Source organism: Camarhynchus parvulus, chromosome 17 (assembly GCF_901933205.1).
Source record: "Camarhynchus parvulus chromosome 17, STF_HiC, whole genome shotgun sequence".
NCBI classification, from domain to species: Eukaryota; Metazoa; Chordata; class Aves; order Passeriformes; family Thraupidae; genus Camarhynchus; species Camarhynchus parvulus.
Window position 1 is genome coordinate 955,897 of NC_044587.1, and position 19,815 is coordinate 975,711.

A 19,815-nucleotide genomic window follows, 5' to 3' on the forward strand; every position below is an offset into this window, starting at 1 on the left:
TGGCAAATGAAGAGCTGCTGGCCACGGGCACAGTGAGCCCCAGGGACCTGGGAGTGGGGCCCTGAGTGTGGAGGATCCTCCTCCTGTCCTCCCTGCAGAGGAGACCTCTCAGGGCTGAGGAGGCCATGACTGCATCCCGGTGGGTGAGGTGAGCTCTCGTTCCTCCCAGAGGTGTCCTGCCCCATGCCCTCGGCCGCCTCCCTCCTGCCCTGGGCCATAAATCAGGGTGGCCGTGGGTGCTGGGACACTCTGGTGCCCCCCACCTCCCTGCGGGGTCTCCCTCCCGGGGCACCTTATCTGCTCCAGGGGTTCCACTTATCTTCGCTGTCACTTTCTAATGCTAGTTTATGGGCAGCGTTTTGTAGCTTAATTATGATGTTTTTCAGCATGGTCACGTGGCTCCAGAAGCCAATAAGGCACCAAAGTGGGTCCATCCTGGCTGAGCCTGGCCCCCATGGGGAGGAGATTGGCCGGTGTCCTGCCCGGGGCGGCGTGTGCGCAGCCAGAGCCCCAACACCTTCCCAAGAGACGCAGGTCCCCATAAATCCCCCGGCCTGCCGTGGACGGGGCACGGTACCCACGCCCCACGGAGGCTCCTCGGGTCGCAGCTCCTGGCCGGTGGCCGAGCGAGGCTCTCCCAGCCGCCGGCCCCACGCGCAGCAGCCGTGCAGCCGCCTCACGGTGAGTACGTGTCCGTGGGGGGATCCCGCTCCCCATCCCGGCCATCTCCCAGCCACGGCCGCCATTCCCCGCCATGGTGGCAGCCAAGGCCGGAGCTGGGGACGCGGCAGGGCTTGGTGAGGAAGCGGGAGTCATGTGTGGGCCTCCGCTTCCCGTCCCGTCCCTCGGCGGGCGTGGGGATGGCGGCTCTGCCGATCACGGGCAGCAGAGCGAGGCCTCTCCGCAGCCTTGGCCCTGCGGCCGAGCTGCTGCTCAGAAGTGACAGATCGGGCTGCTGAGGGGCTCTGGGAGCCCAGCTGGCGGTGCCTGGGGGTCTCCAGTCACCCAAGGGTTGGGAGTTGCCCATTGGAGCACAGGCAGCCTCCACACCCTGGAGCGGGCATGGGAGGCATCCAGGACCCCCTGACCCATGGGGTTGGCTGAGCCCGTGTCCTGTCCCCATCCCACACTGGCAGGGATCACAGCCTTCAGCCCTGATTTGCTTTTGTTCCTCGCAGTGTTTGCTGAGTTCTCCCAGCTCAGAGCCCCTCCTGGGCTCCTTTTCCAGGATGGCAGGTCCTGCTCCATGACTGCCTGGCAGCTCCCCCAGGAGCTGTGGTGGCTGTGGGGGCCCTGGCTGAAGGCTGTGCCGGCAGTGGGAGCGCTCCTTCCCGGCCGAGCAGTGGCTGACCCGCACTGCAGAGCGCTCTGCTGCTATTCTTAGCCCGGGCTCCATTCCTGGTGGCTCTGGAGTGATGCTCCGCTGAGCCCGTTTCCTGCTTGCTGCTCTCCCTGCCAGCGCTGCTTCCCACCCGCTGCACCCGTGGGCAGCTGTGTGTGGGGTGAGCTGGGTGGGATGAGATCTGTGGGATGACAAGACAAACCATGCAGGGTCCGCCCGGCAGGATCAGCCGTGTGGGGCCATCAGCCATGCCTTTCCTTTGCGGGCACTGCCAGCGGCTCAGTCCTCAGCTGTGCCGGGCTCCAGGCACCCAGAGCCTTGGCCCCAGTGCTGCTGTGCTGGCAGCAGGCTCCCACCATGCTGGGACAGGCTCTGCACCAGCCACGAAGGGGCCCTGGCTCAGCCGTGCAGGACGGGCTCAGCTCCAGTGCCTGGCTCAGAGCTGGAGCCTCGAGCTCCCCATAGGCAAGTCCCGGGCGAGGTGTGTGGCCTGAGGGCATCCTGATAAACAGGACATGCCGGGAGCTGGGGTGCTCCTGTGTTGGCCTGCTGCCGTCATGAACATTTCACCAAGAAACCCTCATTGTGAAGCATGGATTCAATATCTACTGTCTGACAGGCAGACCAGGACACAATTGGGTGCTCCTAGTGGGGTGGCCAGCGCTAGGTCCAAACTCATCTCCTCAGTGGTGGCCCCAGAGGAGATTTCAGGAGCTGCTGCACGCCCCGGTGTTTCCCATGCAGCTCTCCCTGGGCTGGCAGGAGCAGCTGGTGGAGAGTGATTTTTTTTCTCACAAAGCTGGCGGTCCAGGGCTGTGCACCGAGCAGAGCAGGCTCTTGCCCAGACATGGTGAATTTTCCTCCAGCCCTGAGACTCCTGGTTCTCAGCAAGTCCTGCCTCTCTCAGGCCAGACCCTCCAGAGAGGTTGGGGGACTTGTTGTACCCCACAGATGGTGTGAGGGAGCAGAGAGGGTCTCACGCCCCTTCCCGCAGAGCGGTGCCCCTTGCCTGTCCCTGGGGGAGTCCCCGGGGGGATCCCTGATGCTGCCGAGGCCTGGCCGAGCCGCTCCCCAGCCCGGCCGCGGTGTCCCCGCTCCCCGGGCCGGCGGGTCCCTCCGCCCCCGCCCCGTCCCTGCCGCCGCGAGCCGCCCGCTCTCCCAGAGGAGGTTCCCCAGCCCCGGGGGGCTGGCCGTGAGCCCGCACCAACATGGAGATGCTCTTCCAGGCGCTATAAAGAGCTCCGGCTCCCGCACCTGCCGCTCGGTCTCCACCGCGCCCACTCCCGGTCCGCACCCAGCGCCGGGGCTGGGGCCGCCGTCCGTCCCCTTCCCCGTCCCATCCCGTCCCGCTGAGCGCGGCTCGTCCCGCAGCAGGGCCGCTGGAGGGGATGGACTATTCCTATGATGAGGACTTGGACGAGCTGTGTCCGGTCTGCGGAGACAAGGTCTCCGGGTACCACTACGGGCTGCTCACCTGCGAGAGCTGCAAGGTAGGACCGGCCGGGGCTGTGCGGGGTCGGGGCTGTGGAGCCGGGGCTGTGCGGGGCCGGGGAAACGCAGCCGGGGCTGTGCGGGGCCGGGAAGCGGGGCCGGGGCGCTGCGTGACCGGCGCCTTGTGGGGCCGGGGCTGTGGGGGGAGCGCTGCACGGGGACGGGGGCTCCGGGGCTCTGCAGGGAGCGGGGCCGGGGCTCTGCAGGGGCCGGGGCAGCGGGATCGGCCGCGGGGCTTCTCTCGCGCGTTTTCGTTAGCGGCGGATTCGCGCCCGGTGACGGGAGGGGAGCGCGGCCGCGACGGGAGCCCCGAGCGCGCCGGGAGCCTCTGCCGAGGGCGGGTGGCGGGGACGGGGTGCCGGTGCCGGGATGCCGGTGTCGGTGACCGCCGCATCGCCGCCGCCCGCCGCCGCAGGGCTTCTTCAAGCGCACGGTGCAGAACAACAAGCACTACACCTGCACCGAGAGCCAGAGCTGCAAGATCGACAAGACCCAGCGCAAGCGCTGCCCCTACTGCCGCTTCCAGAAGTGCCTCACCGTGGGGATGCGCCTGGAAGGTAGGCACGGCACGGCACGGCACGGCGGGGGGCGGCGGGGCGGGGGACTGGGTCGGGACTGTGCGAGGACTGTGCGGTTGCCGGGACCGGTCGCGTTGTCACCGCCGCCGCCACCTCCCCGGGCCGGTCAGTCCCGCCGCCGCTTCGATTCCGTTTTTCCCTCCTAAGTTAAGAAAAAAATCGTTTTTTCGCGTCGTCTCCTTCTTTTCCTTGTTTCATTTTGTTTGTTTCCCCGAGATTCCTGCTGCTACGCCTTCAGCTTTCCACGTGTTTTTTTTTTGCTGGCGGAAAGGTTGGGAAATAGCAAATAAATTACTGCTTTCCTTAAGCACATAATTCCAGAAGCCGAGACTTAAGGAAAAACGTTAAAAAATATAGGGATCGCAATAAAACTGCTGCAGACCCACCACGAATTATATTTTTCCTCTCGGTGACATTTAGTATAACGGATTTCTGACCCCCGGGGGGACGATTCCAGCCCCCCAGCCGCCGCCTCTCTCCGATGTCGGCGCGGACGATCCCGACATCAGAGTCGGGCCCCGACAGCCCGTGCTGCGGGTTCTGCAGTGCTCAGCATCCGGCAACGGAATGTATTTGAAGCGAAAGGTCGCTGGCACGGGATGGCAGAGCAAAGGCAGGGGCAGAGGAGCCCCCCATCCCCGAGCCGGCCGCCCCCTCCCCACATCTCCCTTGAAATCGTTTGCGTTTTGCAGCGGGTGGGGTTGGGCTGAGTCCTCCCGCCTGACCCCGGCGGGGCTGAGCCCCTCGCCCGCCGGGCTCGCTGCTCGGGACAAGGCGCGGTTCATCGCAAAGTGCTTCGTGTTCTGGCAGGGCAGCCGCTCGCCTCGGGAGCGGGGTGGGAGCCTGCGAGCAGAAGCGCAGGAGTGAGACATAACATCGAGCTGCAGATTCAGCCCTGCAAACTCCCGGCGTGGGCTGCCTTCCAAAACAGATCCCAGTTCCACTCTCCTCTCTGGGCTGGAGTTACTGGTGCCCTAAATCCCTCGCTGCATGCTCTGGCCGTTTTGATCGATGTCACAAGGGGATTTGGGCGCTGGGCAGGGGCTGGAGACCCTACGGCAGACGGGCAGGGACAGTGCTTGGGGTGCTCGGGGGAAAAGGCACGGTCTCAATCTGTCCCTTTCCAGCAGTTTCTGTCGTGTATGTGTGGAGGTGCTTTAGTCCCAGAGCTGTCCCAACAGCCTTTTTGTGTGTATTTTCTTGCTGCTGGCTTCTCAGCAGAGCTGGGCAGACAGGGCAATCACCCAGCCAAGGTGATGTTCCATGCAACCGTCTCTTCTGTAGTAAAAAAGAGACCGCCTTTATCAGGCCCGAGTATTTTTGGGCAAGGCATCTGAGGTGATGCTTTGGAGGTGAGTCTACAGGACAAGAGCACCCCCGAGGTGATTGATTTGGGGAACACAGTGTTGACACAGGCGCCCCTCAAAGCGCCTGAAGGGAGGTGGCAGCGGGAGGAGAAGCACAGCCCTGGCCGAAGGCTGCTCACAGCCCTGGGAGCACTGCCCATGGCACCTTCCATGTCCCTGCCCAGGCAAAGAAAGGTGGCCGAGGGGAGGCAGAGCCTGCAGCAGCCTGCCCCAGCCAGGGCTCTGCACTGCAATGAGAGCAGGCAAGGCAGTGCAAGTGGGAAGGGGGCTGAGGGTGCTGGAGACCCCTCCTGCCACCGTCTGGGTGTGTGCCTCGGGGGTCATCTGCAGATGGTTTTGGGGTTGCTGCTGGGGGTGCAGGCACTTCGTGGGTGGCTCCACTTGAGCCCCCTTGCCCTGGAGGTCAGGATGCATCATCTTCCTCTCGGCTGTCAGCCGGGACACAGCAAATGGCAAGTTGTTCCCAATCCCAAGTGTAACACAAATGGCAGGGAAAGCAGAGCAGGAGGGAATTAAAAGGCCTTTTCTCCCTTTGTGTTCTTGCTGTCAGAGGGGAGGAGGTGTGTGCAGTTGCCTCTGGAGGGCTTGTGAGACCAGGCTGTGAGCACCTCTCGCTGTGTGTGGGAGCGCAGGCAGCCCTAGGAGGGTCTCTGCCTGGGCACCCTTGCCCAGGGTCACAGGGGTTTGCTTTGGGATGTGATCCCTGGGCGTCACTGGGCCCGACCTCGAGCAGTGGTGAGGTAACTTCGAGTGGGTGTGAGATTTGGTTTTTGGTGTGCTCTGAGGTTTGTGGCCAGGGCTACCAGACCTGCCTGTGCCAGCTCGGGCTGCCATCCTCTCTGCCGTCTGGGACCCCAGCTGGGGTGTGCATAGGTCTGAGTGTGGCCACTCCCTGGGCGCCGAGCCGGGAGCTGCCCCGGGACAGCTCTGTGCTGCCCAGAGGGGCGTGGGCCGGCTCTGGGGAGCGGGGATACTGCACCCCGCTCTTCAGAGGCTGCCGCTGGCAGCCCGCTCCCTGCGAGATGCTGTTTTCATGAATAAAGAATGAGGGAGGAAGCCAGGGCGGCTCTCCTGGGAGCGCATTCCTGCTCGTCCTGGAAATGCTGCTGCTCCCGGCCACCCTCCGCCTTTCCAGCCTGCCTTGAGAGCGTTGGGGAGGTGCTGCAGCTCTCCGGGGGGGCTGGCTGTGAGCCCCAGGATAAGTAGGCGAAAGAAAGGCAGAGGTAACAGCTGAGAGGCAAAGCAAGACCCGCTGGCTGTCAGCAGGAACACAAGATAGCGGAGGGGTTCTGCCTTTGATGCTCGCTGCGGGCTGTTCTCCCGGCGCACTCCTCCGCTGCCGTCCAGCCCCCGCTCCTGCCTTCCAGCGATCTGCGGCTCTTCCGAGGGGATGCCCGGGCAGCAGCCCCCGAGCACGGCAGGGCAGTGCCGCGGGACAGGCTCCTTCTGCAGAGAACCACCTGCTCCCTGGCATGTTGGCAGATCCTTGGGGCTTTTGGTTTGGTGGAACATCTGCTTTGCTGCAGCGTCAGAGGGACTCTGCCAGCGGGATGCTCCAGCAGAGCCCTCGCCAGGGCTGGGACCCCCAGGGCTGGCAGCTCCTGCCTGAGGCCGGTGGGGTGAAATGCATCCGCTGGGACCTGCCAGCCGTGCTGCCCGAAAAAGGGGCAGGGATCTGCTGAGAAGCAGCACGTGCAGCCTGGATGGAGGGAACCAGGGTCCTGAGGGGACTGTGGAGTCCCAGGCTCTGCAGGGACAAAGAAATCCCAGGGCTGGTCCAGTGACACGGGTTGTTAAAACTAGAGTGTGAAATCCCCTCCTCTGCTCAGGCTTTAAGGGCTGTCCCCTCAACCCACGGGGAGTGAAAGCTGCTTTTTCCCTCAGCTCGTTTTGTAGTGAAAACCAAATGTCTCTTCCTTTCCTGCAAACCCCAGAGGCTCCGAGGGTGACATTGGCTGGGCTGGGAGTGACACAATCTTTCTAGGAAGGTTTCCCCAGTGCTCCCCAAATTCTTTTTGCCACTAAGTCATGTCCCCCAGCATTTTCTCTGCATCCTGTGGAAGCCGTGGTCTCTCTCCATGTGGGTTCACTGCAGTGTCTGCCCTCTCTCTGTCTCCAGCTGTCCGTGCAGACCGGATGCGTGGAGGGAGGAACAAGTTTGGACCCATGTACAAGCGGGACCGTGCCTTAAAGCAGCAGAAGAAAGCTCTGATCCGAGCCAACGGCTTCAAGCTGGAGACCGTGCCTCAGATCATGTCCCCGGTGCAGAGCGACTACAGCCTGTCCTCCACCATCCACAGCATCCACGCCATGTCCAAGCCCCTGCCGCCCAACCCGGCCGCCCTGACGCCCGTGGACTACGAGCGCAGCCCCTACGGGACCCCAGCCCTGGGCACGGCCGTGCCCGGCCACGCGCCCCTGCCCGGCTACCACTACCCCTCCTTCCCCAACCGCACCATCAAGTCCGAGTACCCCGACCACTACACAGCCGCCCACGAGGCCGTGCCTGCCTACATGTACCCAGAGACCTACCCCAGCAGCTCCGCCCCTGACATCCCCGAGCTCATCCTGAAGCTGCTGCAGCTGGAGCCCGACGAGGCCCAGGTGAAGGCGCGGATACTGTCCTGCCTGCAGCAGGAGCAGGGCAAAGGCCGGCACGAGAAGCTCAGCACCTTCGGCCTCATGTGCAAGATGGCCGACCAGACCCTCTTCTCCATCGTGGAGTGGGCACGGAGCTGCATCTTCTTCAAGGAGCTGGAGGTAGGAGCTGTCAGTGGGATGGGCGCTGCTCTGGGGGGACGATGGGGGACGGGCAGGATTGAGGCTGGCCTGATGTGAGGATGGGATGTGGCTGTGGGCAGGACTGAGGTGAAATGTTGTGAGGATGGGGAAACACCCGTGGGCACAGGCCTGGGGCCGTCACTGCAGATCTGCTGGCACGTACCAGTCCTGCTCCCAGCTCCCTGCAGGGCTGGAGGTGCCAGGGCCAGGCTGTGGTGCTGGAGCGATTCCCACTCTGTGTGGGGCTAATGATTTCAGATTCATCACAGCGGGGGCAGCTGTTGAGGCAATCGCCGGCAGAGTGACTGTGGTGTCAAGCTCAAGACATAATTGAAAAATGTAACGTTGAGGAATTATAGTTGAGACAATTCTCTCCCCTGCCTTTAGGAGGAAAATCGATGTGGTCAGGTGGGTGCTGTTAGCACCAGGCAGCAGGGGCAGCCCGAGCCCGCTCCAGAGCTGTGTCTGCTGCCAGCAGCCCACGAGTGTGCCCGGCTGGGGGACATGGAGCTGAGCTCCATCCTGCCAAGACATGCCCTCTACCAAATGTCCCTGAACATTTACTGTGGCCAGGAGGGGGTTAGCAGGGCTGGAGCAGCTTCTGCCATCCTGCACACCTTGACAAGCTTTCAGAAATTTTCCATTCATGTTCTGGGCTGACCTAAGATCCCAAATACAAGAGAAAATTTTGCAACATGGCCAAAACCCAGAGAGCAACATCCTGGGGCAGCTGTGATGAGACTCAGGTGCTTTCTTGTGTTTCCAGCATGAGACTGTGCTGCCTGGCTGTGGTCGAAATCACTTTCTTCTAGTGGGACTGTGCTGTAGGACAGGATCAGGCTCTTCCCTGTGCCATGGGTGCCATGGGGCTGAGTGTGGCTGAGCCTCGTGCCTCAAAATAGCCCCCATCGTTCAGAACAGTGTCAGGAAATGGCATTGTGGGGGTGGGTTGGGCTTGTTTCAATCATATCAGCGTCCAGCCTGGATTTTGGGAACAGGGTGGTTGTTGTTTTGCAGGAGATATTGTAAACAGCGTAAATTCACTTCCCAGCTGTATAGTTGTGTAGCCTTGTAGCTCCATTGTCAGGATGATTGTGCCACCAAAATAGCCTGTTCCTGTGTGAATCGGTGTTGGCAGGTGCCCCTCCTGCCGTGGGACTCTGGGGGGGATGGCAGTGCCACAGGCCTCACCTGGGCAGAGCTACCAGTGTCCTGCTGGGAGCAGAGCACATGTCCTGCCATGCTCAGGACAGGGGGTTCAGTGCTCAGTGATGGCTCACATCCATCACTGCCATCCTGGGGGCTCAAGATTTTGCCTTATCCACATGGTGATTGTGGGGTGCATTCCCAGCACCTCCCAGGGCTGGGGACTGCAGGACCCACAGCCCACCCTGGCTCCAGTGGCAGAGGGAGAATGAGGCTTGGCTGCCCATGGCTCCCTCCTGTGCACAGAGCCCCAGGCAGCTCCGAGCCCAGCACAGAGCGGGGGTGCCCGGTATCCTCAGTGCCCCCACCTGGGGCTGCCCCTGCCCTCCCCACACGGCTCATCCTCCCTGGCCAGGGCAGAGGCTTTTCCTCAGGCATGGGAGAGCAGCCAGAGGGAAGCAGGAGCAGCTCTGAGAATTGGAATCCCCATTCCTGCTCCTGCCTGGCACATAAAAGCCAGCGGCGCTGGGGCGGTAAATGAACTCCTGCTAGCGCAGGGTTTACGGCTCTGCCCTAAAGCCAGCACGGAGCAACATCGCAATCTCCGGGATCGATGGCACCGGCAGGCCCTGCTGGGGGCTCGGGGCTCTCAGGGCAGGGCTGCAGCAGGCCTCTCCATCCCTGGGGAAGCTCTGTGTGAAGGTGACAGTGCCCAGCCCCAGCAGGGAAGGGCTGTTGGCTGGGGCCAGAGCAGGGATCCAGGCTGGAAAGGCACTGTGCTGGGACACCTCTCCAGGGCATCGTGCAGGCTGGCACTACATGGGAGGAGGTGCAGGCAGGTGGGAAGGGGTGGATGGGCAGATTGCCCCATCATGGATTGCCCTGCCTGAGTTTGCCCAGCACCCCTGTGCTCCTTCCACAGGGCTGTTAGCAGAGACCTGGCTTCTCCCTGGGGCCTCACAGGGAGCCTGGAGAGGAAGGAGCAGATCTTCGGGGGCATGGGGAGATGCTGGCTCACATTTCGTTAGGACAAGCCTTTGGTGGCTGCCCGGGAGAGTGGGAGCAGTTTCCCCTGGAGCTGGCCAGTCTAGTTCCCATTCCCATTCCCACCCTAGCAATCTGCCGAGGGCCAGAATGGGTGCTTTGCTTTGCTGTCTCCGCACTCCTGGCGCGGTGGCTGGGCTGGGAGACATCGGGGAGAGCCCCCCTGGCTCCACCGCTGCGCCCGGGGAAGGAGGGGGGCCACGGGCTAATGGCCTCTTGACATCGGCTCGCACGCCACGTCCGCCCGCAGGCGCGGGGCAGTCAGATTGAAAACAGATTTAACTTCCCAGATATATCGTTTCATTTAAGGGCCAGTAATTCTGTCAGTCTGCCACTGACAAACGAGGGTCCCCATGCCAATCCGCCGGGAGACTGATGTCGCGGCGCTCATCCCGTGTCACCAGGAGGAGAGTTACGGACTGCGCTGGCCTTCGGAGGCAAGACTAATAACGCTGCTGGGCAGAGGGGATTTGGGGGCCCGCCTGCTCATCGAGGGCCGGCCAGAGCCGCGGCGCGAGGCCGCGCGGGCGGAGGGGGAAGAGGTCAGCGCTGACGCCCATAAATACGAACTTTAACTGAGTCTAGATGAGATGTGTCAGGACTGAGGGAAGATTTGCAGCATCTTTTCAGGAAGAAAAATATAGGCCGGGGGTGAAATATATTTTGTTGGGTTGTGAGTCTCAGGCAACTTTGTCCTTTCAGATGTAATTTTTTTATATGTATATGGAGAGACAGACAGAGGGATGTGCACGCACGCAGGCGCTTTTGCACACTCACATTGTGTCTGGTTTTGGTGAGGTTTATACACGCGAGTCTTGCACAGCCTGGTTTATATAGGTGTCACTGCCATACCTACATATCAATATTGTGAACACAGGGTTGCAGTGACCTTTAGATTGGGATGAGCAGCCAGGAATGTTAAACAAATTGCCACGACTTCAGCCCGAAGGCCAGGCTGGGCTGGGTGTGCAGTGGGTCCCTGCAGTGCTGGAGGGGCACGGAGCAGCCGCAGGGCGGTGGGATGGTGCCGACCCCTTCCTCAGCCCTTTTGTGCCAAGGGCCTGGGGCAAACCACCCTCCATCCACAGGCAAGTTCCAGGGATGAGGGCATGCTGAGGGCAGCACTGTTCCCACAGACCCAGGGGTCCCTGAGGTCACTGGGTCTGTCTGCTGGGCTGCCCTCCCTCAGCTGTGCTCAGAGATCCCAGAGCCACGACAAAGCCTATTTGCAGTCAATTGCTCCTCTGCCTTTAACATGTGGGTCATCTTGACCCCATCTCCTGGCCGATGGCCAGAGCGTTTTTGGCAGATTTAAAATCTCCTTCTGGTGGTGGATGCTGCAGCAATGTTTAGCATCCCGTGCACTGGGGGAAATGTGACACTGCCCTGCCTGCAGAGCCGTGGTGCCCGTGCAGCCAGGGCTGCAGCAGCCTGGGAGCCAGCAGGGAGATGGGGTCTTGGCCTAGCCACACTGGCGTTGGTGGGTATTTGTTTTAAGATGCACATCGTGGTGGTGTCTGGGCAGGGCAATGGGACCTGCACTGACCATTAACACCTTGGACCTGTGGGGGTTTTCCATTGCGGGTGGCTGGTGGACACCAATGCACTTTCACACTTCTCAGTAGCCAAGGTGATGGGTCCTGCTTGCACTCAGGAATTGCTGGGGCTGCTCGGGGTGCTGGCATGTGCCACACACCTGCCACAGGGCTGTGGGGCAAGTCCTGCACCTGGGATCTGGGAGGAAGCCCAGAGGGCATGTGTGTGGGGGGACAGGTCGAGGGTATCCGAGTCCTACTTGGGCCCATGGCTGGGGATGGATGTCCTGGCACCAGCTCAGGGCTTCCTGCCAAAGAAGGGCTGCTGGTGGGTCACTCTCCTTCCCAAAGCATGGGGTGGGGCTGCCCTGAACCAGCCGTGCAGGGAGCAGTGAGCACTACAGGGCTGCACCATCCCTGCCTGACCTGGGCACATTCTGGGAGCCCCAACACTTGCAGGGGCTCCCCCACCTTGTACCTATGAACCCACAGGGAAGGTTACAGAAGATTTAAAACTACACCCACATGCAGGTCCTGCATTCCCATTCCTGGGCAGCACCATCCCTGCCTCTGCATGCCCTGCCTCCCCTCTAGCACCATCCTAGCGCCTTTCCCACAGAGAACTACATTTCCTGTGGATTGCAGCCCATCAGACATTGGTCTTCCAGGGCGGGGAGGGTTTCACCGCGTGTTTTGTGAATGGGTTAAATGCTCGCTTCAAAAAAGATAAGGATTGCCTCTCAAAGACAGCTTGCATCAGGCCTTTGATAAAGCACTCTGAAGAAAAGCCTTGACATTAAAAGAGGAAGATCCTTTGCTTAACTTTTAACGGGAGTGTGTGTGCTGCCGCCTGGCTGGGAGGATTGATTGCCTCTGAGTGCCCTCCATTAACAGCGCCCTGCTCCCCCAGGCCAGGCCAGGGCGGGGGACGCCGGTGACCCCCAGCCTGAGCCCCTGCAGCAGAGCCTCGGTGCCAGAGCAGGGCCATGGGGGCTGCCCACTGCCACCCAGCCTGGGCATGGCACACCCTGCTTGGGGCTGGGCACAACTCCACAGACCCCAGCCAGCCCTGACAGGCCCACGGAGCCCCCAGCCCACCCCATCACGTCCATTGGCAGATTTAAATCTGCACATTCCCCCATGCCATGGCCATGTGGCTCTGGTGCACTGCGACGTTCCCAGGAAACACCGCGGCATGTTGGAGCATGCTGGCAAAGGAACAGCCCTGCAGCAGCCATGAAGGGTGAAATGTGCTGCTGAGGGGCTTCAGGCTTCAGCCAAGCACCCCTCAGAGTTTGGGAGAAGCTGATTAGTAATTTTTAAAGGAAGAAAATAAGATTTCAGAATTATTGAAGTGCTTTCTTTGGAAAAGCTAACTTTTTAAAATGGTTTTCAAGGCAAAACTTTCTGTCTGTCTCTTCTGGAGCTCATCCCGCTCAGGAATGAGGCACAGGAAAGAACTTCCAAAACAACGGCCTGACTGAGCCAGAGCGGAGGCGCTCGGCACCGGCCGGGGCTGTGCAGCTGGGCTGGCCCCAGCTCCCTGCTCGGGTTAGCCCCAGCTCCCTGCTCGGGCTGGCCACAGCCACAGCCGGCCACTTGCCTTCTGGCAGAGGGCACCGGGGCTGCAGAAAGTCTCTATTTTGGTTTAGAGCAGAATGAGCTTTTCCCCAGGGTTTTATCGAGCAGCTGACCAGGAGCCTCATTCTCTGAAGTGCTGGGCCATGAACAGCAGCTGCTGCATTGGTTGGGAGATGAGGGGCAGCCCCTCAGGTGGGCAGGAGCGGTGCCACAGCCCTGTCACAGTGCCCACGGCCCCACAGGTGGGCAGGAGTCACTGCCTTCCCACCCCACCTCATTCCCTGCCCTGCCACACTGCCAGCTCTGGCCACCCACCACCCTTGAGAGACAAATCCCAGCGGCTCGCAGGGAGCGCCAGCTCTGAGACCATAAAGCTCTTTCTCATCTGGCTTCTATTCCTTTTGCAATCTCCCAGCGCAGGTTTATTGCAGCCTCTTCAGCAGAACGAGGGCATTATCCAGCCCTGTGATGCTGCATCTGTCTTCCCTCTATTAACGGGGGAGCACAATGGCCCTGCAGAGCTCGGCTGCTGGCACTGGATTTGCTCCTCGTGGTGGAGGCAGTTCTGTAATCCCAACCCATTCCCTACACTGGCCCTGCAGCAGACGGGAGTCCAGACCGGGCAGGAGCTCAGCTCTTTGTGGGAAGGAGTTGGGGTTCAGTAGGGAGCAGTGCTGAGGGGATGAAGCCGGTGACCCGTGGTGTTTCTTGGCAGGACAGTGGGGAAGGCAGCGTGCCCTGCATCCTGCCACAGCTCCAGGGGCTTTTAGTTCTTCCAAATGCAGCTGCTGGCTCTGGCAGCTCACCCCACCAGCCACTGCTGCTCCTGCAGTCCCAGTGCCCTGTGAGACCTCTGGGGACCCTTCCAGGCAGTGTCCTGGCTCAGCCCCTCTCAGGGACAGTCCCAGGTGTTTCTCTGGGCACACACACTCAGTGGCACATGTGCAGCAGGGCACGTGGTCACAAGTGCGTGTGTTGGTGCGTGGGCAGGGCCGGGCTGGCAGCTGCAGGGCACAGCGATGTCCCGCACCCGGCGGCTCCCCCGCGGCCCTGCTGCCCCCCCAGCCTGCCATCCTGGCCAGGACTCAGGATGGGCACTGCCTTCTTTCATTGTAAAGTATCCAGGGGGGCTGTCTGGACACACAGGCCCTTTGTGCAGCCACCACATGCCCCTCCCGCAGTCATTTTGTTAAAATTTGTGAGCGATTCGAGGAGGTTGTGCCTGCTGGGGGAAGACCCGTGCTGATAAGAGCCAGCAAGTGCCACTGAAACATGTTGAGCTGCTTTGAAACCAGCTCTGCAAAGCCATCTGCCCGGGGTCCCCCTTTCTGGGGTGCAGCTCCAGCTCTCCATGCTCACCGCAGGGGATGCTCCCTCCCACGGGATGCCTGCCAGGCACAGGGTGGGTGCTGTGCACTGTAGCACGGTGGGTGTCAGCTGTGCTGCTCCTGCTCTCTTTCAGGTGGGTGACCAGATGAAGCTGCTGCAGAACTGCTGGAGTGAGCTGCTGGTGTTCGACCACATCTACCGGCAGCTGCAGCACGGCAAGGAGCACAGTGTGCTGCTGGTCACTGGCCAGGAGGTGAGGAACGCTCGGGACTGCGGTGGTGCTGTGGAGGGGCAGTGGGGATGGGCAGGGGCTGCATAGAAGAATGGAATGACTTCTTTCTTTCTTTCATTCCAGTGTGGCCAACTCAGCATAGGGCAGGCAGGTGTTGTTACACTCTGGGTCTGCTTGTGCAGAAGGTCCCATCCTGTCCCATCCTGTCCCACCCTGCCACACAGCTCCTGGTTCTGGAGAATAATGTTTCTTAAGGAGAGACCAACAGCCCCACCTGTACTGTCAGCAGTGGGATGGGAGGAGGGGCCCCTTCCCTTCCCGGAGGTGGCTTTTGGAGATGTGGCGCCTACAATTCCAGCACCCTGCGAGGGCCCCCGTTTTAAATGGTGTTCCTGTTCCACCCATCAGTCTTTTTTTGACACCCCTAATCCTCAGCGAGTGCTCAGGGCTGGACCCAGCTCCTGCCCAGTGTGAGGTGCCCTGCAGCAGGCTGTGGGGGGACTGGGGCTGCCACAGCTGATGCCACCCCTGTCCTCCCGGCAGGTGGACATGTCGGCCATCGCAGCCCAGGCCGGCTCCATCCTGAACACGCTGGTGATGCGGGCGCAGGAGCTCGTCCTGCACCTGCACTCGCTCCAGGTGGACCGGCACGAATTCGTCTGCCTCAAGTTCCTCATCCTCTTCAGCCTCGGTGAGTGCAGCTGGGGGGCACTGGGGCGGGGGGCAGCGCTCCGGCATCACGGCCGTGCTGCACACACGGCCCGGGGTCCGGCTGTGCCGCAAAGGGGCATCGGACGAGGAGCCGGGAGCGAGAGTTGGCTCCTGCCTGTGCCCCTCTCTTGTCCCGGGACACAAAACCTCTCCCGCTGCGGGGCCGGGCTCTGCCCCAGCCGCAGGGGACGCTGTCACCCGCTGGCCCAGCGGAGCCTGTTTTGGTGGCTCTCCCATCGCAGCGGGCAGGGAAACAAGCGCTGATACGGCTGCGGAAAACAGGCGTGTTGACAGGGGCGGCCGGGCCGGGCCGGCCCTATCAGCCGGGATTTGCGTCAGAGAGCCCGTGCAGAGCGCTGGGCTCCGCTCTGATTAGGCTCAGCCGGGAGCCTGCGGTCGGGCACAGCCGGCGCGTTCACACCTCCCACCTCAGGCAGACTAAATAACTCCGGAGCCGTGGGCGCTGCTGCCAGAGCCCGAAACGTGCCCGGGCTGGCAGAGCCCGCTCCTGCCTCTGGGATCCATCCCAGTGTCAGCCGAGTGCTGGTGCTGGCGCGGTGAGCCTGGTGAGCTTGGTGAGCATGGTGGGCCCTCCCCCGCCCGTGGCAGACCTGTCTCCATCCCCATCCCTGTCTCCATCCCCATCCCTGTCCCTGTTCCAGTGCCTCGGCTCTATGCTTGCGCTTCTGCACCCGCGGCTCCCGCCCAGGGACCAGCGGTGGGAGCTGCGCTGCTGCCCCGTCCTGCACCTGCAGCATCTCCTCCCTCGGCTTTCCTTTCCTCTGGAGCTGTTTAGGAACCCAGAGAAGGAGAGACGATAATTCGCTGTTCCAGCAGAGATAAGGTGTGGCACAAACAGTGCCCAGGCTGGGAAATGAACGAGCCCCGCGGGCTCAGCGCCAGCAGGGCCGGGTCCCCCGGTGCTGCCCGGGTCCCCCTGTGTCCCCTGGCACAGCGCAGCACAGCGAGCAGGGCAGTGTCCCCCCGATGGCCTCCCCAGAGCAGCGGCTTTCAGGGCGGGCGTGGAATCCAATAGCCGTGTTTTCCCATACATCATTTTGCCCCAAATGCAACTTTTTCTCTCCATATTGCAGAGCTCACTTGGAGTAATTTGCCCTTCGTAGGCTCAGCTGTAGAGGACGGGATTGTGTATTATGTGCAGGATGTAATTGCCTTTAACAAGAGAATTTCCACATTTACCACTCTGCCACAGCACAGTCAAAGCCAAGCCCTGTTCACAAGAGCTGCCATTTGAGTTCTAAATAGATTTCTCTCCTGAGCAGGTAAAGAGATTTAATTAAAATTAGGGCTTCTCAAAATAGCAATATTTATGAGGACGGCACAGGTTAGCTTTGTTCTACAGAAGGGCTTAATAGAGCCTTAATGGATTGACCTATCATTCGATTTCATGACTTACATTCATGAAGCAGCTACTCTTGGGGAGGGGAGGAAGAGAGGCTTTTATAGCCCACATTCCCTTAAGCGTTTGCAATTTATCAGCAGCTTCTCCCAAACAAAAGGAGCTGTGAATAGGAAGAACACTTGAGGGCATAGAAATAATCCCAGGCATATCTGTATGTGTGATGGGAGGCTTTGTCACAGGACAGTCTTTGCAACTGCTGCAGTGTCTCTAAATGAAGTGAGTCAATGTTATTTGGACAACATTCTTTATTCCTTGCAGGAATGAAAAGATTATTCAAATATTCAATTAAACAGTGAATAGGGTCTTTCAGAGAACCAGGTGAGTTCATCGAGTAGAACTAGCTATTGTTGAGCCAACTCAGGGGATAGAGTTGACATTTATCAATATAACTTCTTTTTTTAATGACATGCACAATAACCTTATGCAGATAAAGAGATTTCATAACAACAACCCGGGTAGCAGGAGACAATAGGAGCAAATGCGCTGTCAGAGTGAAAACGGAAGGGTGATCTGATCCCCTGCATCTTGGCACAACCTGTGCCCTTTGTGCCTGCCCCCGCAGTGCCCGTGGCCCGTGTCACTGCCCTGCTGGCACCGGAGCTGGCAGCAGGATTATGGGAAGCTGCTGTGGCCCTGGCCAGGTGTGGAGGATTAGGGTTTCCAGGCTGGTGAGCCTGGTTGCCACATTGGAAAGTCCAGGTTTATCAGGGAATTAATTCAGCCGCTTCCTCGACCTTCAGGAATTAAAGAGGGCTGATGGCAGCAGCTCCCAATGTGTTGGCACAGCTGGCAGCACCTTCTGGCTTTGCAGCTTCCTGGGCAGCGAGGGCAGGGAGACGCCAGTCCTACTGCCAGGGGGTTTGGAATCTGTCCCCAGCATCAGGGAAGACCTGGGCAGTGGGGTAGGGATGGAGAGCCCGTGGGTGGGTAGGGATGGGGTGTGGGACCCCTCCTGCACTGTTTGCATGCAGAGTGTGGGTCCCTCCTGGCTCACCCAGCACGGTGTGGCACAAAGGGGACAGAGCCGTGAGTCTGGCACCATTTCATGCCCGTGCTCCCCCTGCAGACGTGAAGTACCTGGAGAACCACACGCTGGCCAAGGACGCCCAGGAGAAGGCCAACGCGGCGCTGCTGGAGTACACGGTGTGCCACTACCCCCACTCCACGGACAAGTTCCGCCAGCTGCTGCTCTGGCTGGCCGAGGTGCGGGCGCTGAGCCTGCAGGCCGAGGAGTACCTGTACCACAAGCACCTCAGCGGGGAGGTGCCCTGCAACAACCTCCTCATCGAGATGCTGCACGCCAAGCGGACTTGAGCGGCCGGGCAGGAGCCGGCAGCACCGCAGTGCCTCCAGCTGGGGCAGGGCCGGTGCCGGGGCTGGCAGGAGCCTCCCCCCCGCCTTCCTCAGCGATGCTATTTAACCTCTGCTATCGGAAACGCCCCAGCAGGTTTCGTACTCAGCAAGGACAGTTGAGGCTGCAGGGCCGTGCCTTGGCACTGCCCCGTTGGCAGTGCTGACCTCCAGCTCCACCGCACACCTGGTGCCCAAACCTGTCCCTTGCCAGCCCGGCTCAGCAGCACCAAGGAAGGGGAAAGCCTGCCACAGTTTTTCTCCTATTTCTGCTCCTCCTGCTGCCCCCACCAGCTGTTTCTTGACCGCCGCCATCCCTCCCCAACCCTGCCCATGTCTCAGGGCCCCTCGTGCACAGGGCAGGAGAGAGGGGAGGTGAAACCCCTCCAGGCTGGGGTTCTATGGTGGCTGAGGTGTCTCCAGGCACTGGGGAACACACAGAGGTGCTGGATTTCTGCAGGAATCCACACAGAATCTGGGGGCTGTGCTGGAGATGTCGGCCCCATGCAGCAGTGCCAGGACCCCAAGGTGCAGATGCCGGGTCCCAATTGCTGCCAGCTCAGTCCTGAAGCTGCCCTGGCCAAGACAGGGCAGGCAGGGCTGGGCAGTGCTGAATCCTCAGCTGAGGAGCGTTTTCCCAGTGCCTGCTGGTGCTGGAGGCAGCAGCTCTGTGCCAGCCACAGTGCCCAGAGCCCAGAGCTGCCACGGGCACCACAGCTCAGCCCTGCCCACAGCTGTGGTGCCAGAGCAGCCAGGCAGGAGGGAGGGGCAAGCTCCAGCATGTGCTCAGGATCTTGGGGACACTTGGGGAGCTCCGCAGTGCCCCCCTGCATTTATCTGCTGAGCGAGTGGGTAAGGAGGAATAAGGATTGACCTGCACTTCATGTTGGGCCTCCTGGCCCCCTCCTTTGCTCTGCCATGTCCCCAGGGCACAGCAAATGCTGTGCCAAAGCCACAGGCAAAGAGCTCTCTGTTCCTCCCCCGTCATGGGATTGGGGCTCACAGGCAGGACTGGGAGCACTGGGGGTCTCAAACCCCCCAGACTGGCCGTGCTGGACTCTTGCTGTTGCTTTCTCTCGGTCTCAGCCGTGCTCTCTCTCCCCTGCCCCAGCACTGGGGCTGGCCCAGCCCCTGCCCCACAGACCCCCAGCCTGGGGGTCCTGCAGCATGGCTGGGGCTGTCCAGGGCTGTTCCCAGGGCTGTCCTGGTGCCCCGGGGCCGCTGCAGCTCTGCAGAGCCGGTGCCTTGAGGAGCCACAGGGGCTGCGCCCGGAGCCGTTTGTGAAGCTTGTTAGACACAGAAGAAACAGCATGTTTGTCTCTGCTTTAACACGTTTGTGCATTTTCCTCCTGAAGTCTGTGGTTTGGTTTCACCTTCTTCTTTTTGTGAACTTAACTGGAGAACATGTTTTGGGAGGTAAAAGACGTTTTATTTTCAGAAAATGAAAAGTGTCCTTAAGTGTCTCTCTCTGTCTCTTACATCCTTTTCTCCCTCTCATCCCTGCCCTTCCCCACTCCTCCCCCTTCCTTCCCAGGCAGAAGGTTACCAACTTCCTTGTCAGGAGCAAACCACTGTAATAAATTTTGCAGTTCATTTAAAATGGCAAACTTTGTAATTTTCGGCTGTCTTTCTAACCCTTGTGGTTGGTGCTCGGCATGGGGAGGGCTGGAGGTTTGTGGGTGTACTCCTGGGGTGTCACCTGCCTTCGTGGGGCTGGGACAGTGTGGCTGTGGCAGGGGGCTGCTGCTGCATTTGCTTCTGGGCACTGGGGACCCCAGATTGGTTCAAAGTGCTCCTGGGAATTGCCACAGTGACTCTTAAAGTGTTTTGCAAGTGAGTGCAGGAACAGCAACATTTGTGGGCAATTAGTGGGCAGTGTCCTGGTCCTGGCACCGTGGCCAAAGC

The 19,815-nt window shown here is 60.7% G+C and overlaps 1 protein-coding gene across 1 annotated transcript; it reads left to right on the forward strand.

The window, feature by feature from the left end:
• The first annotated feature begins 522 nt into the window (after nucleotides 1-522).
• NR5A1 (nuclear receptor subfamily 5 group A member 1) lies at nucleotides 523-19,504 on the forward strand. The gene is made up of 7 exons (XM_030961687.1): nucleotides 523-681; nucleotides 2,717-2,832; nucleotides 3,249-3,390; nucleotides 6,898-7,538; nucleotides 14,328-14,447; nucleotides 14,970-15,117; nucleotides 17,627-19,504. Exons 2-7 carry the CDS (start codon nucleotides 2,731-2,733, stop codon nucleotides 17,872-17,874), a joined length of 1,401 nt encoding a protein of 466 aa, XP_030817547.1. The 5' UTR covers nucleotides 523-681; nucleotides 2,717-2,730; the 3' UTR covers nucleotides 17,875-19,504.
• The last annotated feature ends 311 nt before the right edge of the window (nucleotides 19,505-19,815 follow it).